Source organism: Pinus tabuliformis, chromosome 2_1 (genome assembly GCF_031772625.1).
Source record: "Pinus tabuliformis cultivar Carrire ecotype Pingquan chromosome 2_1, CPIR1, whole genome shotgun sequence".
Lineage (NCBI taxonomy): Eukaryota > Viridiplantae > Streptophyta > Pinopsida > Pinales > Pinaceae > Pinus > Pinus tabuliformis.
Window position 1 is genome coordinate 264,016,931 of NC_142299.1, and position 22,992 is coordinate 264,039,922.

The window sequence follows — 22,992 nt, forward strand, 5'->3', positions numbered from 1 at the left end:
AGCTTTCGAGTTGTGTCCTACACGGTGTAAGGGTCCTTTGACCATTTTAGGCATGGCTTCTGTAGAAGGTCAATAGATGGTCAACAACCATGTAGGTATTGTCGTAGCCAAGGTGGAAAGATTGGGCTCTAACTTTTATTCTATGTTTGCAAGAGGATATCTTCTCCTGTCATGAAAATATCATTATTAGGATTGCTATGGGGGTTCCCTCTAGATGGATTAGGTTGGGGATTTTGTTTCTAAGTGATAAAGACTCCTTGATGCGGGAACGGGTCATACATCACTACAGTTCGTTGATCGCCTTACCCCCTACTATCTTCTATCCTTTTTAAATTAGGAAGTTGAGGATAGTGGTGGGTATAATGACCATATTCCCCACAGATAGCACATGCATGATTAGTCCGCAAACTTATGTTCTTGCCTTATTTCTATGCATTATTGTTGGTCACTCCCTAGTTTCGATTCTGGTTCGGGTTTCCCCTTCCTGGTGCATGTATGGGTTGTTGCCAATTTCTACCCCCTTGCTCGGGTTCTCCCTTTGGCTTACTTTTTGGTTTTTTCTTAGCAGCATTGGAAGGATTAGCTAAATTCAGTTGTTCCATCGATTTTTGATGTGAAGAAAGAGAAGGCTGCACTAGATTCACCCATGCATTATTTTGTGTGGGCGGGATGTTTTGCTATTATGCTCGAAAAGGAGAATATTGGTTTCCTTGTCCCTGGTTAATGTATTGACTCATGGGAATGAACGTCATGTCTGTATTCCTAGAGGAGTATTGTTTTCATTGAGGAGGAGGATACGATCCTCCTTGAGGGGGCTAGTATTGGTTAACCATGTTGACAATATTCTGCATAGGTGCAGGTTTACCATTATAATACCCTGTATGTTGAAATGGTGGTGTGCTTTGCGTAGCATCATATGATTGGCCATTGAACGAATACCTAGGGTATTGGTAGTTATTTTTATGCTTATTTTGGGATAGGAACCCAATTAATCCGTCAACAACATTGGATGTGCCTGAGATCTCTCTATAAGATTGCAAGCGTGGGATGTCTGGAAGCACATTATAAATGTACACAAAATAGGTATAGATAAGGTTGAGCTCTTCCTAATGACTTCTTCCTCGGTTTTCAAGGATGAATTTTTCACATCCTTAGAGATTTGAGATGTGAGGGATCTCAGGAACAATTCCAAGAGGACTTTATCTTCAAACTAGTTTTGCACAAGCTACGACATTTTTTCCATTCATGGAAATGATCTGAAATGTGAGTAGCGAGTGTTTGTTTGAAGTGGGTGAGGAGTTCGAGACTTGAATCATGGCGAACCAAGAGCTACAACAATGTGAGGAAGGTAGTAGATAATGAGATAAAGTTCCCGTGTGATGCAGAAGGCTGGTCCACATACCATTTCGCGACAGGCCCAGTTAGGTTGTGTTGAAACAGTCGTAATCTAATTGTATCTTCAATGATGCTATTAGATGAACATCAAAGGTTAAATGTCATGACATGCTTTCATGGGTCTTCACCCTATTTTCCCTCAAAATTTAGGATATCCAAAGCGAGCTTGGTGGGCATAGCTGGCCAATTTTTTCCATGGGAAATCGAGTAATTAGTTATCTTACTTAAATCTGTGAGGTTTAGCAAAGCTAAGAATGGGATATGTGCATTACCTACCATTTTAAAATGATTATGGAAAGCTATATGCAACAAAGTCCTCTGTGGGGATGTCTCGGGAGAATTACCTCGATGGGTATCTCGGGGACTGTCCAAAGGAGAGGTGTGTGCACTCCCAAAGGGGGTAGTGCCTATGGATCCTTTTGGAATGGTGAAGGGTGTACTTTGTTGAGGATGAGTTTTGAGAAAATATGAAACAATAAAGGAAGATCTAACAATGGTGCCTGAGTGACATCCTCTATGCCTAAATGGTGAGAGTATTGGCACATCTTCCGATAATGGGGGGAGTTTTAAAAAATGTTTAGATTGAGGGGAGTCATGGGGTCCCCTATGGTGTCAATTTACAGTGTGTGCTACTTTGTGTATGATGAGAGAAGGGGGTAAATATCAATGCAATAGGATAACATACATAAAACAAAGTGAAAATATAATGGTTTATTTTTATTTAATAATTAAACTATGTGATCAAGAAAACAAGAAAAAGGATTTTGTTTGTTGTGTATGATAAAAATTCCTATGTATGCTTCATTTTCATGTCCACTCTCAAGATAATTGGGCCTTGCGAAGATATTTTATGATGGGTCCTGGGGAAACGTCCCGAAAGAACTGGCGACGCCTTCCAGCAAACGAAGAATCAACCAAGGTAATGTTCATGAGGCTAAAGTGTTTCCTGCACCATCACCTATAGGGAAAGGATGCCCTATATTTTGTCACTAAGTACCTTCATCCCACATGAGCATTCGAGTCTTTAGCTTCTTGGTAATCAGTTACCAATATCGAGCACTAGATGGGTCAGGTAGCCCCAAATAGTACCACACATACTGGACCTAAGCCGAACCCCCTCTGAATTGGGTATTTGTTATGCTCGGGTATTATTTTTCATGGGATGATTGAAGGATTTTAAGCTCCCTAAAAATTCAACACCTATGTTTCAATGGTGTAACATGACCATGGCGGCTTATGGGATGCCTACCCCAATGGTACTGACATGAACTATAAATTTTTTGGTGGCCCCTGTGGAGAAATTTGATTGGTTCAAGTTATGGTTGTTTTTTAAGGAGTCTTAATTCACTTATGGAGTGTTTTTTAAGAAAAAATAGACTAAGTACCCAAAGCTCTGAAAATTGGATGCCCTTGAGTACAAAGTGTATGAAGGATTAGTGTGTGATGAAAATCAACATATAAAGTGTGATAAGATGCGGATATGCAATGATCCTTTACAATATCCTTCTAGTTACCCTAAGTGTTAATTGTTCCTTGCATGGAAAAGGGAAATATATTTGTGTATTATGGGCCACTTACTTTATCCTTATTAAACTATGTGGAGTTTTACAAGGGAGATAGAAATTCAAATATTTTCGAGAAGGTCTTCATGTGCAATCCCAGGTTCATCTAAGAGATGCAAGAGAAGCAGAGATACTTATTTTCTCTAGAAACATTTTCTCCTAGTCCAAAAAAATATATGATTTGGTTAGTCGTTAAGTTATGTGATTTGCAGAAAATTTAAGAAAAATAGTTTGAAAAACATATGTTGAATTTTGCCACTTACTTTTCTCCCTAATTAAGCTATGTGGGTATTTGCAAATGAAAAATGAAAAATATTATAGTTTATTCACCAATTAAGGTTAGTAAAGAAACTAGGGATATTAAATAGAAAATATTGAATGCTGAGGTGAAGGAAGTTCACTAAAGGCTTCCAATCACCTAGGAAAAGAGAAAAATATAAGGCAATTTTTTTCTTTCTATTGACCATGCTTTTTTAGCACACATAGATGTGCACTCGCATATGTCAGAGAAAAAGGCACACTCATGAGAAAAAAACAGAAAAATCTTCACTTCCATGGTCTTAAAACGGGTCCTGGGGTCTATAAAAGAACCAGAGAGGTGTAGAGTGCCTTTTAGGATGGTTGTGCAAAGAAGAGGTCCTGCAAAAATGATCTTTAAATTATTATAAAGAGAGTAGTATGGTCACCATTCCTCTTGTAGTTTTTTTGGAGCACAAGTGTACCAAAAGACACCCCCTTAGCATTGGATTGTTCCCTACAAAGGATCATAGTAAAAAAATGGTGGTGTTAGTGGAAAAACTTAAATAAAAACGACACTCTAAATAGTGGAAACAATGCATACATAAACATAAACTAGTCAAAGAGGTACCAAACAAAACAATGCTCAAATGGAGCAAACAAATCAATAATATGTGGAAAAATCTCCCTTTATTGATTGTTGGTGGTGGAGGTTGAATATGATAGATGAATCTTTGACACTTGTAGGGAATTCTTTGAGCCATGGGGCTCAAAAAGCCTCAGTAAGGGGATTTCTTTCCTCAATCTATTTGCAAGTTTCTCCTTTCTGTCAGAGAAGTGGGAAGACTCTCCAATGGTGGATTCCTCTTCTATCACTAAGATGATGGATTTTTTAGAAGAAATATTACCAACATGCTAGTGCTCTTCCCTTCTTTGGCTTCAAAAATGGAATGGTGGTTTGCCTTAAAAACAATTTGGCCAACATAACAATGTCTCATGTTTTGGTTCTGCCATGGCCTATTTATACATAATTTTTTGAATCTTTCTTCCCTCTCTTGGTACATGTATGATAAAGAAACATGGGTAGGACAAGATGATTCCATTGAGGGTTGCATATCTCCAAGGCGACTGAAATTCAGTTGTACTGGACTGATATCATGTCAGAGCATCAGCCCCAAGTGTGTAAATTTGTCCCGGATCACTAAGTAATCATTTTCTGCAACCGTGTGACTTTTGGAGTTTATTACATGCATGTGCATTTATCGAAGAAATATATGCATGGCCTTAATTTTTTTTCCTTTATAAACTTTGGACCTTGGAAGAAATTTGTTTTATTTAACTTCATAATGTATTCGACTGGAAAATGTTTGCCTGTGCATTCTGTTGGACACTTTTTAGTGTCTTCTAGATTGTGCTAACAAGTGTACGATTTTTCGATGTTGACATATATGATTCAAGATGTAAGGTTATTGTCCCAAAATCCATGCTTTTATTAATATAAATGTACCTATCTATTATGTTTAAAAAAAATTAAGCTCCATGTCTTATACCTTCCAATATAATAACCCTTTCCCCCTATTATATGATAAATATACTATGCCATTTTTTTTCAATATATATCCCCTAACATGAACACACATGGTATGGTATTACTTTGCTGGTGGAGCCCCCGCCTATGGAGGACATGTGGCGACATTTAGCAAAGTCAGGGGGGCAACATTTGAAAGTTTTTGAGGCATACAAAGGGCATGAGGTGACAACACATGGCCCCCTTTGCATCACCTTGTGTCATGATTTCTCATGCACCTTCGAAGTGTGGAGCACTCCCGGTCGTTGGATGGTTGCACACTCTGCCATTAGATCTCACTAATGTGTAGGTTCTCATGTCGCACGCCTTTGATACTCGTGGCATGGCTTTCCCACATCATTGTGTTGGTGATGTTAAGGTCTATGTCATCATCTGCCTGATAGCACTCGCAATATAGCGTTATTGTGGTGCGGTGGGGACTACCAACAACAATTGGTGATGGTGCCTACCAAGTGTTACCATGTTCCTTCCACTATCGACCAAATTGTTGGAACCTTTCATACTTTTCTTTGTCAAGTGATAACTGGAGAAATTTTTAAATCCTTTCGAGGGTCCTTAGTAGTAACCAACATAAACCTAAAAATGGCATGATCTAGTGCTAACAGTGGGAAAGGCTAGCTTTAGTCAAGATGATAGGACAGGGAGTATTACCTTTAATCTTGAGGTTGTCAGAAATAATTTTCTTTTGGGTCAACTCGATCTTCCTCCACGATTATCTAGATGTGTTGCAACCCCAAACCTCACATCCATATAAAATAATAGGTGTGATTTGAGGCTCAAAGAGGATTTTTTTTTTTTACTTCCAACCTAGATATTGATCATCTTGCATTTGTTTTCAAGCACATAATAAGGTTTCCAGCCGCCAATAATCCTTTTCTCAATGTTATAATTCCAATTGAGTTTACGGTGAATGTTAATACATAAATATTTGTATGAATAAACCTCCTCTAAGTTATTATCATAGATTAAATTTTCATGGTTAATATTTTTGGATATAATTATCATGACTTTAGTTTTATTTCTATTACTAGTCATACCCATCTTGGAGCAGTAATCATGGAGGATTTTAAGTTTTTTACCGAGATCCTCAGTGATTTTTGATAGAAGAACAATTTCATCAACATAAAGGAGAAGATTAATGAACATAATAGCGAGCTTGGGGTGAGCGCATCTCACAAAATCTAGATACACTTCTAGCTTATCAATGTAGATACCAAAAAGGTTAGGGGATAGGGAAAACCTTTTTTGATTTCGATATTTCATTTAATTTCATTATACCAGCCCTCCTTGTTCTTAATCGTAGTGACAAATTACTCGTATAGTTGAACCATAGTAACACTCAATTCAAGAGGAACCATTAACTCTTCAATCCTTTGCCATAACTTATCCCAGGGAATTGTGTCGAAAGATTTTTTAAAGTCAATTAAACAACATAAAAGAGGTGTTTTACTATTGGGCTATTCCTCGACAATGATCCTATAGTGACAAGATGGTCAATAGTTGAATGATGTTTCCTAAAACCAACTTTGCCTTTAGCTTTTTTACCATGTCTTTATAGCCATACACTAATCTTATTTTCCAAAATGATCCAATAAAGCTTGGCTACAATGTGGCTAATCATAATGGTCATATAATTAAAGGGAGTGTTTTTATCCCCACTTTTAAAGATTTCCACAACCAAGTTTTGTGTCCAAGGATTAGGGAATTTTCATTTTATTGTCAAATTAAGAAGCTTGTGAATATGAGGGATGAGGACATGCTTTCCCATATTGAAAATTTGAGCTTCGTAGCCTTCAATGTCCTAACCTTTACCATTAGTGGGTTTCTTAATACTAAACTCCACGTCTTCCAAATTGAAGATATACTCCTCTATAGTAGTGTTTAAAATGTGTCCCATGGTGTCAAGAGAGTTAGAAATATATTTGAGATAAATATCCCATTTGTTTAAGTGAATCGAATTATTTTCTTTAGTTTTACAAACAATTGCATTCCTCTAGAACTTTCTAGGCTCAAGTTTAGAAAGGTGGAGAAGAAACCCTTTCCTATTAAATTAACTCATGAATTTAACTTCTAATCTTCATATATGTTTCAAAATAATCTTGATATTCATTGAAAAACTAATTTATAGACAAATCTCTACTTCTAAATAAGCTTACCAATATATAAGTTCTACGAATATCATTCCTTTTTTTGAAAAAATCTTGCTTATGAATCTTTGAATAGATGGTAATTAGATATACATTTAAGGCATTCCTTGATGTTAAAGTAATTGATACAAGACCATGTACCTAATTTAAAAAAAAAAAAAATATTACTTTTCTAAATGCTCAAAATAAATATTATATTATCTTCAATCATAATAAAATGTCTACATTTTGAAAACTATAACATCAAAGATATGCATATTAAGTATGGATATGTCATGGATTTGTCATGGATTTGGAGCGATCAAATTCCTTGAAGTGCAAAATTTTCTTTACTTTTGCATTCTAAAAAAAGTATTACACCTCAAGAAATTTAAACTTCTCAACAAATCCCCATAGCAGGGTGCGCACTGGATGGAAATTTCATCAAATTCAAATTAATGTGAAGGACATTAGGGTACACACCGACTGCCCCACACATGCTCGAGGTGATGGGTGTGGTGTCTCGTTGCATGCAAGAGGTAAATACCCCTGCAGAAGGTGGCATAGACAATATGTTAGTGTTCAGGCTTGGTGTCAACAAATCTGTGAGGTATTTAGGTGTCTAGGGGATTGTAGTGTGGATGAGGGACTCTGTGGGCAGAGATACGTTGTGGCTCTAGGAAAGGCAGTGAACTTTTCATCTACAGGCGAGGGTAACGTGGTATGTTAACTGTTTCTTCTCCCCCTCCTCCATGCATACGACTGTCTAGCCATGGTATTGGATTTTGCATGGGGTCGAATTATCTATGGATGGGAGTAACTGGGGATACTGGAAGTCACTTGTGTCGGTAGTATGGTTGCAGTATGTTATTCTAATTGATATGATCTATGTGTTAGTATGCTATGAAATTCTTATTTCATGAATGGGGTTATATGGGATGCAGGTTTGTGGCATTAGCCCTGGGGAATGTTGTTGCCTGGTTTTCTTCAAAGGCCCTGGGGTGTGGGGTTGGGTCGCCTTAGCTCTGCCTATAGGGTTTATTTTATTGTTTTTTATGGGGTTGAGGGGAAGTCTTTCCCCCTGCATAACTAGTAGTTCTGGTATTGTAAAGATTTTTTTTGTCTAGCTTGCTTTTCTCCGCACCCATGACCTTCGTGGAAGCTTCCGCGGGGTCGAAATTGAGGGTTTGCACCACTCTCAGTTTGGAATCATTATAATGTTATTGGCGTTGGTTATGGTGGTCTCTTAAACTCTGTTTCTGGCTACTATCCAAATTGGCTTTGGGGTAAGAAAATTGAATTCATGTGTGGGATTGACGACCTCGATTGGATGCATGGGCTAAGATTAGCGAAGATTCAATGTTTTATAATATGGCAATTACAGTTTCGTTCTCCCATGGTAGGTGTGCGGGGAGGTAGGTTCACCTAGGAGGGAAGCGCTTCTAGGCTCGGGCCACGACCTTTACAAGTATCTAGCATCATCCATATTTTCATTGAGCACTATGAGTTGGTTGTGATGGTGACGACAGTGAATGTTAGGGGTCATGGTAGGAGGCCTTGGGTGACAGTGCAGGAGGAGCAACCCAGTTCCTTAGGTGGAAGAAGGCATCGTACGTTGCTTGCTATCGTCATTAATGACACAGCCAACACTTACCGTGAAGGGACCAGTGAAGAAATCAATAGATTGATTGAGAAGTTAGAAGAAGACCTGAATTTCCAGGCAAGCTCAACAGCTATTGAGATGGAGGACTGGCGAGCGATGGTGCTTGATCATGGGCATAATCGTGGCCGTGTGACCTAGTTTAAACAAACTCTGTATTTGTATTGGACTATGAAAAGTCTTTTAGGAAAGGCCTTGGAGCAAATTTTAGTGAGCATGGTGACAACAGTACAGGACTTCCCCAACTATAAGCAAGACTTCCATAAACTTCAGTTCCAACTGCAAAAACAGGATGGACACCTTTACCGAATCGAGGATCACCTCTCGTGTCTTCTCTCATAGACAATGCTTCCTAGTTCCAATGTTAAGGACTCGGCCCCAATCTTATCTTCTTCTGTCGAGGGATATGAATAGGAAGATAGTTGGTTGTAATTTTTATTAGTATATATGCGGTTAGCTTTTAATTTCCAGCATAATTTTTTATATGTTTATAGGCAAATAGAGTATGGACACGGTCATGATATAAAGACTTAATAGGTTGGGTAGAAAGCCTTATTAATTTTTTCTACAGGATGTCTTATCATGTGGTTAGGTGGCCAATAGACTTGGTTTCCCTTTGGGCAAGTTGAGGTCACCTAACCATTCATATTTGGTTGTAACTTGCTTATATTTAATGAAAATGGAAAGATCTACCAAGCTTACAAAAAAAAAAAAACTTCTCAAGAAATAATAAATCCAAAATTAAAACAAATTTACACTAATTATATTTTTATTTTCTTATTTTATATTTTTCATTATGTTTTTGTATTTTTCTTTTTATTTTATCCTTTAGTATTTGATTTTCCAAACTTTAACATGTTCATATTGATTCCTTTATTAAAAAGCTATTTAAATCCATATAACTTATTCATTTTGAAGTATGTTATCACTTATTTCAATACAACATATCAAAACCAATTATATTATTTTACAATGTATAATTAAAATTAATATATTAAATCATTTTATAATGTTTTGTTATTAATATATTGATATTTTATATAAAATTAGCACAACTATGTAAATTAAATGGCAGGTGAACTTCAACATCAGAATAGTTCATGATACATTTTACAATGTGAAAATAAAATTTAAAAAATATATATAAATTATAGCTTTATTTTAAATAATTATTATTACATTATAATTAATATATAAATAACATATGTTAATTAACATAAAATAAAATAAAAGAAATAAGATTTTTAATTTATAAATAAACTTTGTTATAATAATATGGTTTACAAATACCACATGCTTAAAATATCTTTACTCATATTTCTATGATATATATTTTTTAATTAATTAGTTCAATTAAAAAAGAAAAATAACATAATTAATTTTTAGATAATTCTCAATCTTTAATTTATAAATACTATTAAAAATACTCTCAAAAATTATATAAAAATTAAATACTTATTATTCATATAATTATTATAACTAATTAAATTAAGAATTATTATAACTTATTAAATTAAAATTCTAAAGATTATATTTTAAAATAAACACTTCCAAATATAATTAATATTAATATATTTTATTTAAAATAAAGAGAAAAATATATTATTATTATTATTTTTCTAAAAAATTATATTTAAATATCGTGTTGAATATTGAAAAAAAATAAGTTTAAGCGATTTTGCAATAGCTGGAAGCACTTCGTTAGACATTTATATGTGTCCTAGACTTTGCATTTAAAATGGGGAAAACGTTCAAGTCATATTTCCAAAAGAAGTAATTATTATTTTTTACCTATTGTAGGTTGAGAAATATCAACTTTTTGTGATAGGAAGATAAATTTCAAATCACAAAAGAAAAGCATGGACTAGTTTTTTTGAAAAATAAATGCCGTCAAAGTACAATGCCAGCTGGATGCCCTTAAAATTAATCACAAAACATCTACCCGTGAATCTTTCTTTCGCTCACTGTGCACCATCAAAGGCGCTGGTAAAAATATCTTTACCAGGAGGTGCGCAAGGCATTTTAATTGCACTGCAGATCATGACTGATCTGTGCGCGTTAAACAGATCACGAGCTCCGCGATCTCCTAATCTTCTTGATTATCTTGTGGCCGCCCTGCTTCTCATTTTCCATGATACTCTCGAGCTTTGGTCTCCAACACTGGCTCCTGGATTTCACCAACTGCGCGTAGTCTTTCTGCAATTCGGGAGTATTGCAGAGCCCACGGCGATAATCTGCAGAATTCCTTTCCACTGACTGCCCAATTTCATTGAAATGAGCCCTTCTGTCCTCCATAAGCTTTGAAATAAATTCCGGGTGTATTCTGATCCGGAAGCCGCTGCCGCCATCGCTGTTCTGTATCTCAAAAGGCTGGCAGAGAACCGCCGCACGTCCGATACTGCGAAGAGGAGGTAATACCCGAGGAGAGGTAATAGATGGAGCAATTGGGGGCGGCGGCGATATTAGGGAAGCCAGCGATACGAGCGATAACGGAGACTGAAAGAAGTGGTCGGGTAAAAGGAAATACTTGTTTCCCAGCTTCAGTTGGCCGTTTGGAGAAAGGGCGGGCGTCTGCTGCCCGATATAGAAAGAGTGGGAATGACAGACTAAATGTTGAGGGAAACCCTCCATGATTTGGCCGGCGCAGAGGGGTTTATGAAGGATTTGAACGGTGCCATCTGAGAGAACCAGCTGGATGGTTTCCTTGCTATTGCCGACCATCACGCAAGACGCATGGTTGCCCATATTTTATTTTGTTTGTTGTGAACAAGCAAAATACAGGAAACCAAAACCGGTTGATGCGAGGAAGAAACGCAGAAGTGGCGTGTCATATAAAGTGTAAAACCTGTAGTCTTTATAAAATTGAAATGGGAGACCCGGAGGACTCGAGTAGAGCTGGTGAACCAGCAGATGATTGTCGGTGCCCTTGTCGTCACTCACATGTCTTATTTTGGTTTTACTGCTACGCACGTGAACGCATACGCATACGTATATCTCCACCGACCTAGTTTGTATAGCACCTTGTTGCCTCGATGCTGCAGATCATCTATTTTGGTACGTACTCTAGTGCACGATTTTGTTCAACACTTTGTAATGAATACATATGTATAAGTCTCATCATTCTTTGGCATGATGAAGATGCGTGAGTCACATGGTATTGTAAGGACTGAAATGACATTTTGTTAAAATTGCTGTTATAACTATTTCTTTATTGGTAATGGAGAGTTCCGTAATAGTTAGATCTCATGTTCTACTTCCCTAATGAGTGGTAATAATTTAGTTTTCTGAAACACATTCTTGTATGCTTCTAACAATTTTTTTTGTTTTAACTTTTAAAACAGTCATTTCATGTCTCAAAAATGTTCCAAGTTTTCAGATCCGAATTTGCCAAATTTAGTCTCACTAGCTAAAATAGTCATGTGAGCTTATTCCTCCACTTTTTCCACTTTAAAAATATCAAGATGGATAGAAAAAAATATAACGATCAACTGGACTCTCATACCACGTATAATGTCCCTTTATATCCATTGCAATGCCAAATACAACGCTAATTTCCTTTGACGAAAATTCCTCGGCTTAGGCTTTGTCCTCGATAAATACACCTACAACACTTAACAATACAAATGTAACTAATTAGGGCTTTACCAACCCTCCTTAAATCACTCAAAACAATAATTACTTTCCTAGGGATACTCCTTTAGCTTGTTGTCCATTTTTTCTCCTTTGTTGGCCTTCTTGAGATGTTCCTTCAAGTGTTATAGGTACTCGACCTTTTTTCCAACATTTGCCCATTATTTAACATTGCAACACTCCTTGTTGTTTTAGGCTTCGATCCAACCTATACAACAATAGACATGCTTGCAGCCTATTTTCTCTTATGGCAGCCTGCTCCTAAGTTGCACCCTAGCGTTAAACCACCTTCCATTACCCTTAAACCACTTTCCACTGCCCTGCAACTCTTCCCTAGGCCTATGATCCTTCTCTTGTGGTTAGCCATAATTAGGAAGTAGGTATCTTATCTCAAGTCTGCTGCCTCCATCAACTATCCAAGACAGGCCTACTTAGCGTCCTTTACAACCACATAACTCAACTTGCTTCCTCCTTGTTTGTGGTTGTCTTTCTCTAATAAAAATAACATTATCCTTTGCTCCAAACTTCCTTTCTCTTGCATCTCTTTTTGTTGTTGATGACTATATCACATTTAGCCTTCTTCACAAAAAGAAAACCTTTCACCTTCTTGTCCACTAGCAATCCTTACGTTTAGCCTTCTTCACCAAAAGAAAACATTTCACCTTCTTGTCCACTAGGAATCTTCACGGTTAGCCTTCTTCACAAAAATAAAACCTTTCACCTTATTGTCCAATAGCAATCCTCACGTTTATCCTTCTTCACAAAAAGAAAACATTTCACCTTCTTGTCCACTAGCAATCCTCACTCTCTAGCCATCATAGAGGAGGTGAGACACTCCTCTTCAAAAGTCCTTTTATTCTTTCTTGACTTTTGAGAGGTGTGAACATGGTTTGGAGGGAGGCCCTATTCCAAAGACTTAGAGACTTTGGCATCTTGATACTTTCTTCATTGCTATTTGTGTCTTTGTCAATGGTTTTCAAATCATTGTGTTGATTAAACCACTGGACACAAAAAGTAGAGGACTCGAATTGACAAAAAATAGTTGACCAAAGAATACATAAATATTTGGATATTGATAAAAGGTATGCATGTTTATATACTTCCATATGAATCCAAATCATTAGACACAAATATGAAAAGTTTTCTCATTGCCCTGCACATTCTACAACCCAGGATGTATAAGTATGTCCATGCTCAAAGTTAAATTTTAGCATCAGAAAAATAAAAAATCTCAAATCTAAATAATGTTTATGTTGGGCTCTCCCATAAATAATAATAATGGAAATAGAAAAAATTAATGTTGGCCCAAAACAAAAATCAAAATAACCATATAGATAAAAAAAAAAAACTACAATACAATTATCCCATGTGTTTAGATTAAAAAATTCAATACAATTACTTCATAAGTTTAATAGTTCTTTTATCATATACTTTGAATTTGAATGGATCATACATTTACGTTCAACCAAAAATTTTACTACATTAAAATTCCAAATTAGGTAAAATTTTAAACATCTTTACTCTTTACTAAAACCACTACCATTTCTTAAATGAAAGTAAAAATGTCAATTCAACAAAAAGAATCCAAAATCTTGCTCTACCATCTTTTAACATTTCTTTTAATTAATTATTTGTAAAATGAGTCTTTAAAAGGAAAACCATATCCTATGGACATATTAAAATCTCTATACACATAAATATTTCCACATCAAAGTTGTAATATTCAAAAATATTCATTTGATGTAGTTTTATTATAAATTTTGTTATCATGCATGTAAAAAAACATCTTTAAATCTAATATTAATATTGAAAGATTAATATTCATATTAATATTATTACTAAATCTAATATTAATATTAATATATTATAATATTAATATTATTCAACTTAATAACTTTTAATTAATACAATATCAAATTATTTATATTATAAAGAGATATATTAACTCTAGATATATATGGGAGGGAAGAGAATGACATAGAGTGATAGAGGAGGGGAGGTAGAGGCACTTAGAGATAGGAGGAGAAAGGGTGGGATAGAGAGATGGAGTTGGAAGGAGAAAGGGAGGGAAGAAGAAAGACATAGAGAGAGAAAAGTGGAGAGAGAGCGGGAGTGACAAGGAAGAGATGGAAAGAAAATGCTTATGTTTGGGGGTGAGATAGATAGACAAAGAAGGGGGGAGAGAGAGAGTTGAGGGGGAGAGATAGAGGGAGTTGGGAGAGAAAGTGAGAGAGAGGACGCAAGAGAGAGAGAAGGAGAGAGGAAGGTAAGAAGAAATACACAGAGAGAGAAAGGTCGAGAGAGTGAGAGGGAGTGATAAGGGAGATGGAGAGAGAGGGAGAGGGGAGGGAAGAGAAATAGAAATGGGGGGAGAGGGAGAGAAGGGGGACAGAGGGAGAGAAGGGGGAGACAAAGAGTGAGGGAGAGGAATAAGGAGAGAGAGATAGATAGATATGGAGAAAGAGTGTGTATGTGTTGGGGGTGATATAGAAAGACGAAAGAGAGATAGAGGGAGATAGACATATAGATGGAAGGTGAAGAGAGGGAAGAAGGGAGAGATAGAGAGAGAGGGCATGTGTGTCTTTGGGGGGGAGATAGAGAGACAAAGAAGGAGAGATGGAGGGTGATATTGATATAAATGGAGGGGGAAGAGAGGGAAAAATATTTGTTTCACCGAATGCATTGATTTAAGTGTAGATGGTGATTTCTAATCCTATTTGATTTCTTGCACTAAAGGAGATAAACTAAATTAGAGGGGTGAGGAGGAATGAAGAGATATAGAAAGACAGGAGTGAGAGATGGAGATAAGGCTAAGAGAGAGAGAGAGAGATGAAGACACAAAGATGGAGGGGGAGAGAGAGAAGGAGAGACGAAGGTAGAAAGTGACAAGGTTGGAGGGAAGAGAGAGAGAGAGAGAGAGAGAGAGAGAGAGAAAGAAAGGGATAGAGAGGAAGGACAAGAGAGAGGAGGAGAGGGGAAGGGAGAGAGAGGAGGAGGGGGGCAGGGAGAGAGAGATGGAGTTGGAAGGGGAGAGAGGGAGGGAATAAGAAAGACATAGAGAGAGAGAAGTGGAGAGAGAGAGAGAGAAAGGGAGTGATAAGGGAGACATGGAGAGAGTGTGTATGTTTGGGAGTGAGATTCAGAGACAAAGAAGGAGAGATGGATGGAGATATAGATATCGATGGAGAGGGGAGAGAGGGAAGAAGATTTCTCACACTAGATGCATTGATTTTAACATACTTGATGATTTCTAGTACTATTTGATTGCTTACACTAGATGCATTTATTTCAGTGTGTATGTTGATTTTTAATGATATTTGATTGTTTGCACTAGATGCATTGGTTTCAGTGTAGATGTTGATTTCTAATCCTATTTGATTGTTTGCACTAGATGCATTGATTTTAGAGAAGATTTTTTCTAATTCTATTTGTTTGCTTGCACTAGATGCATTGATTTCAATGTAGATGGTTATTTGTAATCCTATTTGATTGTTTGTACTAGATGCATTGATTTCATTGTAGATTGTAATTTATATTCCATTTTGATTGCTTGAACTAGATGCATTGGTTTCAGTGTAAATGTGATTTCTAATCCTATTTGATTGCTTGCACTAGATGCATTAATTTTAGTGTAGATGGTTATTTATAATCTGTTGATTGCTTGCACTAGATGCATTGATTTCATTCTAGATGGTGATTTTAATCCTATTAGATTGCTTGCACTAAATGCACTCATTTCAATGTAGATGTTGATCTCTAATAATATTTTATTATTTTCACTAGATGCATTGATTTCAGTGTAAATGTGATTTCTAATCCTATTTGATTGATTGCACTAGATGCATTGATTTTAATGTAGATGTTTTCTAATTCTATTTTATTGCTTGCAATCGATGCATTGATTTCGGTGTATATGTTGATTCCTAATTATATTTGATTTCTTGCACTAGATGTATTGATTTCAATTTAGATGTTGAGTTTTTATTATTTTTGATTGTTTGCATTGGATACATTGGTTTATATGTGGATATTGATTTCTAATCTTATTTGATTGTTTCCATTAGATGCATTGATTTTAGTGTAGATGTTTTTTTTCTAATCATATTTGATTGCTTGCATTAGATGCATTGGTTTCAGTGAAAATGTTTATTTATGATTTGATGTAACTTGATGTATGATGGTAGATTAATTTTAAAAGGATTGGATTAATAGTGTGATTGATTTGTGTAAGCACAAAAAAATTATTGACAATGTGCATTGATTTTTGTGTTATATTAATGCAACCTATTAATATTAGAGAGAAAGAGAGAAAAGGTAAGATGTTTACTACAATATCTCGAGTTAAAGATATTAATGGTTTACGATTTCAACTGCACTTTTCATATAATCGATATGAAAATATGGCAAAACTAACAGGGGTGACAATAAGAATAGTAGAAGAAAATAGTTGAGATTGATCACAATGAAGATTATTTGTAATTGAATACATTCTTATTATTCACATTTTTTTCCATTCAACACTATTAAATTGTCATTTTTCATTCAAAATTTTTATTTCATCATTTTTCATAATTAAAGTTATTAACAATATCTATCATCTCAACAGATTGAGGTAACTCAACAAATTTAAAATTAAAACTACTCTTCAATATATATTTAGTAATACCTAGAGGGACACTATTAAGAATTAATTAGTTGTCAAAAATTGTGATACCTAACATTAAATGAAATAGATGTGCAATATAAATCCTCCTACAAGTTATTAAAAAAATTGTCTTCCTTCTTCATCATCAACTAATTACTAATAGACAATTACATACACATATAGAAATATATCACAAAAATTGTAACATTTACAAACATGGCCATCAAAATCCAAACACATAAACACACAAACCACTAAAAGCATACAAACACAGACACACACAAACCACTCAAAACATCCAAGCACAAATGTACAAACCATTCAAGGCAATCAATATAGACTAAATTGAAGAACAAAATCATGTGGTCATGTGAGACAAAGAAAACATAATGTAAATTTCAAAGTATGAAGTTTATCTCAAATATATACATATAATGATAACTAAAAATATGGCATTATTGCCTTCAAATGGAACCATCCTAGATCTATCTAACTCCAGATATATCATGCACCGAGAGGGATCCAATCCCTCGAGGTGAAAACCTTTCCTCAAATTCTAAACTCGAAAAAGAAGGTTTTCACTTCGAGGGATTTGATCCCTCTTGGCGCATGGTAGATCTAGAGTTAGATGGATCTAGGTTGGTGTATATATCATTGGAAGGTTGAATATAGCAAAATGGCACTAAGTCCAATAAATAGTTGAATCAAAATACAAATAAATTAAGGTTCTAAATGGCCCGCAATGTTCAAAATAATATTGATATAATTCTAAATCAAATAAAAGCTCATAATCATTAAAATTCATTGTTCTTTTCGGTGAAGGAGTTGCATTGGTACAAAACTAGCCAACTTAGTTGATTTTGAGTGGTTTTGATTTGAATCGATTTATTCAAACTAGTTCGAGATATGTTCCATTAATGTAAATTTGAGATTAAAAATGGGCCTTAAAACAAAAAGTGTACTAACAACATCAACTTTAAAAGAACTTGTAAGATTCAAGATGATGATGTCATTTGCATGGGCAAATATTTTTTGAGGGAAAATAAGAAAACTACCTTTTTAATTGTATTTTTGGGTTATCTCCTTCTAGGTTTACTCAGATTTCATGTGTAAACACCCGTGGGATGCAGAATTCAATTCCACACTTAGCGAGTACCCATTTTACATACTTTTGAGTTGGCCCACACCGGAAAAATTTGGAAGTATATGAAAAACCATTTTTTTTTTTTTTTTTTGGTGTGGGCCTATTCAAAAGTATGCAAAATAGGTACTCATTAGATGTGGAATTGAATTCTACATCCAAAGGGTGTCTACATGTGAAATTTAAGTAAAAATATGAGATAATGTGAAATTTTAATTAAAAATCTAGTTTGTTTTATTTCTCTTTAAAAATACATAACTCTTATTTATTATTTTATCTATTATTTTATTATTTTCCTTAGGAGACCCATTTAGCCCTCAAAATTACCCTAATGAGACAAAAAATGGTCATCTTCAATTTAAGAGGTTAGTTCCACTCGAAAAACCGCCATAATTGGTTCATTCATTTAGTCTAATTTTGACAACTTTGATCTCTATGACTTTATTCTTGGTTGCCTCCATATAGCATAGGGTATTATATTTTATTAGAAGCACTAATGGGGTGAATTTGGGGTATCTTCTCTCACCCACATTGTTCAAGATAAATATTCTTGAGGTCGAATCCTTTATGCATGAGAATTTCCAACTTGAATATGGTTGCTTCTTATTCAAAAACATAGCTTGAGAAAGAGCTTCCTGCACGTGTTAGGTGTGAATGTGCAAGTAGTAGTTCAAGACCACTTAGTATCATTTTCCACCACTTAGAAAAGGTAGAAAATAATATTATCTTGTAACTTCACTTAAATGTAAGTGAAGTTCAATTTAATATATTATTTTTTTCATAGATGTCTAAATGAAATATTCCAAATATTCTACAATATTAGTGAATTAGATTTGTTCTAATATTAGCCACAGATGTCATTGTTGAGATAAGGTGGTTGCTAGACATAAGGAGATTACTTGTTAAAGATATGAGAAATTAGTTGCTAACATAAATAGGATAAGATGTAAGAAGTTGAAACACACATGAGAACACTTGAGAGAGGTGGAGACCAAGATAATAAGGAGAACAACTATTAGGAGAATGCATATTCATATTAATATACAATGAGAGAGAATCATCGCTGACATATGACGATCAAAACATGCTTTTCTACAAAATGTACTTTGTGACTTTTTCTGTGCGCTTCGTCTATACATGAATCACCAATAATGCCATAAACATGTTTTTGGATGAATTTTCCATTTGGTTTGCACCTCTATAAGTGTCGTGAAAAAAATAAATTTAAGCCATGCTTTGCCTCTTAGTAATTTCTCATTCACACTTTAGAAACCAATGGGTGGATCAAAATGATCTTCATATTTTTTGAGTTAATTAATAGTGAAATTTATACATAGGTTTTCATATTGTACCTGATCACTTTTTGGTAGCAACTCTAATTTATAGAGGCTAGTGAAACACATAGTCAATCTATGTTGTGAAAATTTTATCACAATGATTAAAATATTGCAAGAAATTTGCGAGAAGAAGGAAACCAATCAACTTCATAATGAGGTCCTTCTCTTGCAGTCAATTTTTTCTATCATGCAAATAGACAATGAAGAACTTAATAATCAATGGGACAAACTATTATTGTTAAGAAAATTAACAAAGTTGATAGTTTTGGGACATAACTGTAAATTCTTTTCTTAACTTTGCAAACGGATTTCAAACTAGGGTTTACCTTCTTGATGATTTGGAGGAGGATGTTGAGAATCTCTTTCATTTGGAAAATGTCATCTTGAAGAAGGATATTTTCATGGTGGAGTATAAAAATGCTCAATAGACTAGAGAGGTTTAATATTTAAAAGCCTCAGTGGAAATGTTTTTTTAAGAAGTTGTCACTCGTCAATCAAATAACAAAAGTATCAAGCCTTGCAAGAAGATTACGATGCCTTCTTACTACAATTGATTGAGGAAAATAAGATTGTTCAAGGATTGTAGGAGTGCAAACAAAACCTTGAACTCGAATTCAGTTAACTACGTAATGCTGAGAAGAAAAGTACTATTGTTGGTTTTCCAAGCTCACACATTCCTTATTCCACCTTTGATAATATTAATTGTAGCCTTCAAATACTGAAATTGATCTTTCATCACATTCTTATGTTACAACTTCATTTAAAAATCCAACCACTGGTATTGGATGCTGACTATTGATAAAATGAGTTGTACAGGTGATGACATGGGAATAATGGATGGGGAATTATTGTTCCTATGCCCTTGAAGTGAAAACAACAAGACCAAGAATTCGATATGATGTTTATTTTGCAGCATTACCTTCCTATAATCCTATTGATTTGGGGAAGGTTCCATATTTTGTAGATGAAATTCAAACTATGTTGTTATAAGAGAAACCCCCTACTAGTTGTGATGCACAAATTAATGAGATGGTTGATAATGCCATTATAAATGACAATGTTTTTTCCTCAAGTTTTGAGTATACATAACAAAAAAAGGGCCATATCAACACCCTCATAGAACTCAAAGGATTTTACCTAAGAATCAGAAACATAGTCACCATGAATTCGAATCATTGCATAAATGATGTAAAAGTCTAAACTGTCGATAAGTATTGACCATCAAGATTGATTGGGTTTGGATTGGTGGATGGTTTTAACTTCATTTAAATAGGAACCAGTGGACTTCATATCATCATTTATCATCATTTGTGTAGTTGTATAACATTCCTCTTATGTTTTGATGATTTCCTTAGCAATGGTTGACCAAGGATTGAGCATAAATGATAGTCGACTAAAATTTTTAACTAGGTTGTTTAGTGGCAGAGCTTAAATTGATATTACTCCCTTAGTTGTGTTTCAGGTGGGGGAAGTTTGATAATGTTTAGGTTTTTGGATGTTGATTTTTTGTATAGTCAACTAACTAAGTGGACTATGTTTTCTTGTTGGTGACTACCTTGATAATATTTCATTACTTGTGTTTGATAAGTATTGATTGTGACAATGTTCCGAACAATTCAAGAGTGGTTTGTTGTGTTTTGATCATATTTTGTAGTTAGAATAAATGAAAGGGGGAAAGTTGTGCTATGTAATTTGGTATCCTCCAAGATGAGTTCATGCGGGGGTTTTGGAATATGGATGGCATTTTCCAGTGAGTGTTACTTGGCCTTCTTTTTGGGTTTTCCATACTCACTATTTTGACCATTTAGAGTCTAAAAACCTCATTAATAATTTAGTGGTTGATGGCGGTTTTTTCTATTTGAAACATTTTTTATATCTCTTGACCAACTTATTTTTTTTAATGCTTTTATGATGTTCCTCCACAACATCTTCTACTTCAAATATCAACTAAGTTCACTAAGGTTCCTGGGGTCTCATCTTCAAACGTTTGTGGTACTTCCTAATTGGAGCAAGAATTTTTTCTTCCATTTAGTAGATGATTGTGGGATCCACAATTTTATCTTCCATGTTTATCTAATAATTTCCATATTTCTCTCTTTTGCAGAGAAGTTTTGCATCCTATAGGCTTTTCTCCTATTCTAGGCTTATGAGAGCTTTTTACTTAGTTACTTTATTGGGCCCTTTTTCCAAGAGACAATTTTTCTTTATATTTACTTCCTATGCTTCACTTGAGGGGGGGAGGGAGGGGCATGTGTTCCAATGCCACATATTCCAAAGAACCATATATGAGTTGTAAGATTACATATGTTCTTATATGCCCAATTTTCATAGCTATTTTTAGCTAACATTGAGTCTCTTCTATTGTTATATAATGGATGATTTCTCTATATATTTCATACAACATGAATAATATATGATACTCTTACAATTTAAATAATAAATTAAAACATATAACATTGTCATCTCAAAAAAAAAAATACCACTATGAAAAAAGTCATAAATTAGTATTTGTTAGACTAGGCCTATGATAACAAGCTTTCTCATATGTCAGATGATTAGCATAGAACTACTGCATGTCTGATACTTTGAAGAGTAAGTGATATATGACAAGTGGGGAGTGATGCAGTTTTTTCACAACAATGGCAATATTTAATAAGTGAGAAAGAATGGACTCTAATATAAGTGGTTGAATAGATGGAAGTACGTGTTTCCTTGCTTAAATTAGATATGTGGAGGAGGTGAATGTGTTGTCGGTCGATGCAAAAAATGAAGTGAAAAACTACATGTTGAAGGAATTCCTACATGATTTAGCCCACACTAAAGGACTATGAAGTATCCAAGGGCTGGAGGATTTATGAAGCATCCAAATATTGCAAGAACATGTTCAAAAGAGCTAATTGAATAGTTTTCATGTAATTATGTGGTTATATATATATATATATATATATATAATAATGTTGACTAAAAGAATGAATGTCCACCAATATAATACTGTCATAAAAATTTAAAAATTAATAAAAATTGAATCTGATATGAATTTATTTAATTACAAATAGCTTGAACACTCCTAAAATAATTAAGCCCCACACTCAATTGGGATGGTTAAGAAGGTCAAATGCTTCTTCATGTATCAACATAGTTAGAATGATTGTTGAGTTTTGATATTGTCGATTTTTTATAATGTTCTAAGGCCTTGCTTCCCCCTATTTCGAACTCTTTTTTACCCTTCATGACTCTCTTTTTTCCATATCCTATGTGTTTTCACCAAAATGGTGTTGTGGGCTTTAAGGTATGAAAATTAGTCTAAAAAGTGTCATTTCACTTTATTCTCAAGTATTTCTAAAGTTAAATGACACCTAATCGAATTATCTACAACTTCAAGAGTGCTGACTGAATCCTATGTAGATCGACAATCTTCTGAAGCATTTCTGTGATTTCCTGTAGACAGGTTAAGATTTCCTACACAGTCACCAATTTCCTGTAGATACATCGATTTCTTGTAGCCATTCCAATTTCCTATAGCAATATTGATGGTTGAGTATGTTCTAGTCAGCCTTAAAGAGAATGAAAACCTCGGTTTTTCAAGAAAATCGTCTACATGGGTTGTCCTATTGGCGGCCTCAAAACTACCACCAAAACCACCTAGATCTTCAGACCTCTCATGGACAGTC

General features: G+C 34.8%; 1 protein-coding gene across 1 annotated transcript; it reads right to left on the reverse strand.

Annotated features, from left to right (window-relative positions):
- Window positions 1–10,552: 10,552 nt before the first annotated feature.
- Window positions 10,553–11,700, reverse strand: LOC149199756 (uncharacterized). The gene has a single exon (XM_089399443.1). The coding sequence runs from the start codon at window positions 11,311–11,313 to the stop codon at window positions 10,636–10,638; it is 678 nt and encodes a 225-aa protein (XP_089255569.1). The 5' UTR covers window positions 11,314–11,700; the 3' UTR covers window positions 10,553–10,635.
- Window positions 11,701–22,992: the final 11,292 nt, after the last annotated feature.

Coding starts and splice junctions, on each gene's coding strand:
- LOC149199756 (XM_089399443.1), bottom strand. CDS start 11,313: ATGGGCAACCATGCGTCTTGCGTGATGGTCGGCAATAGCAAGGAAACC.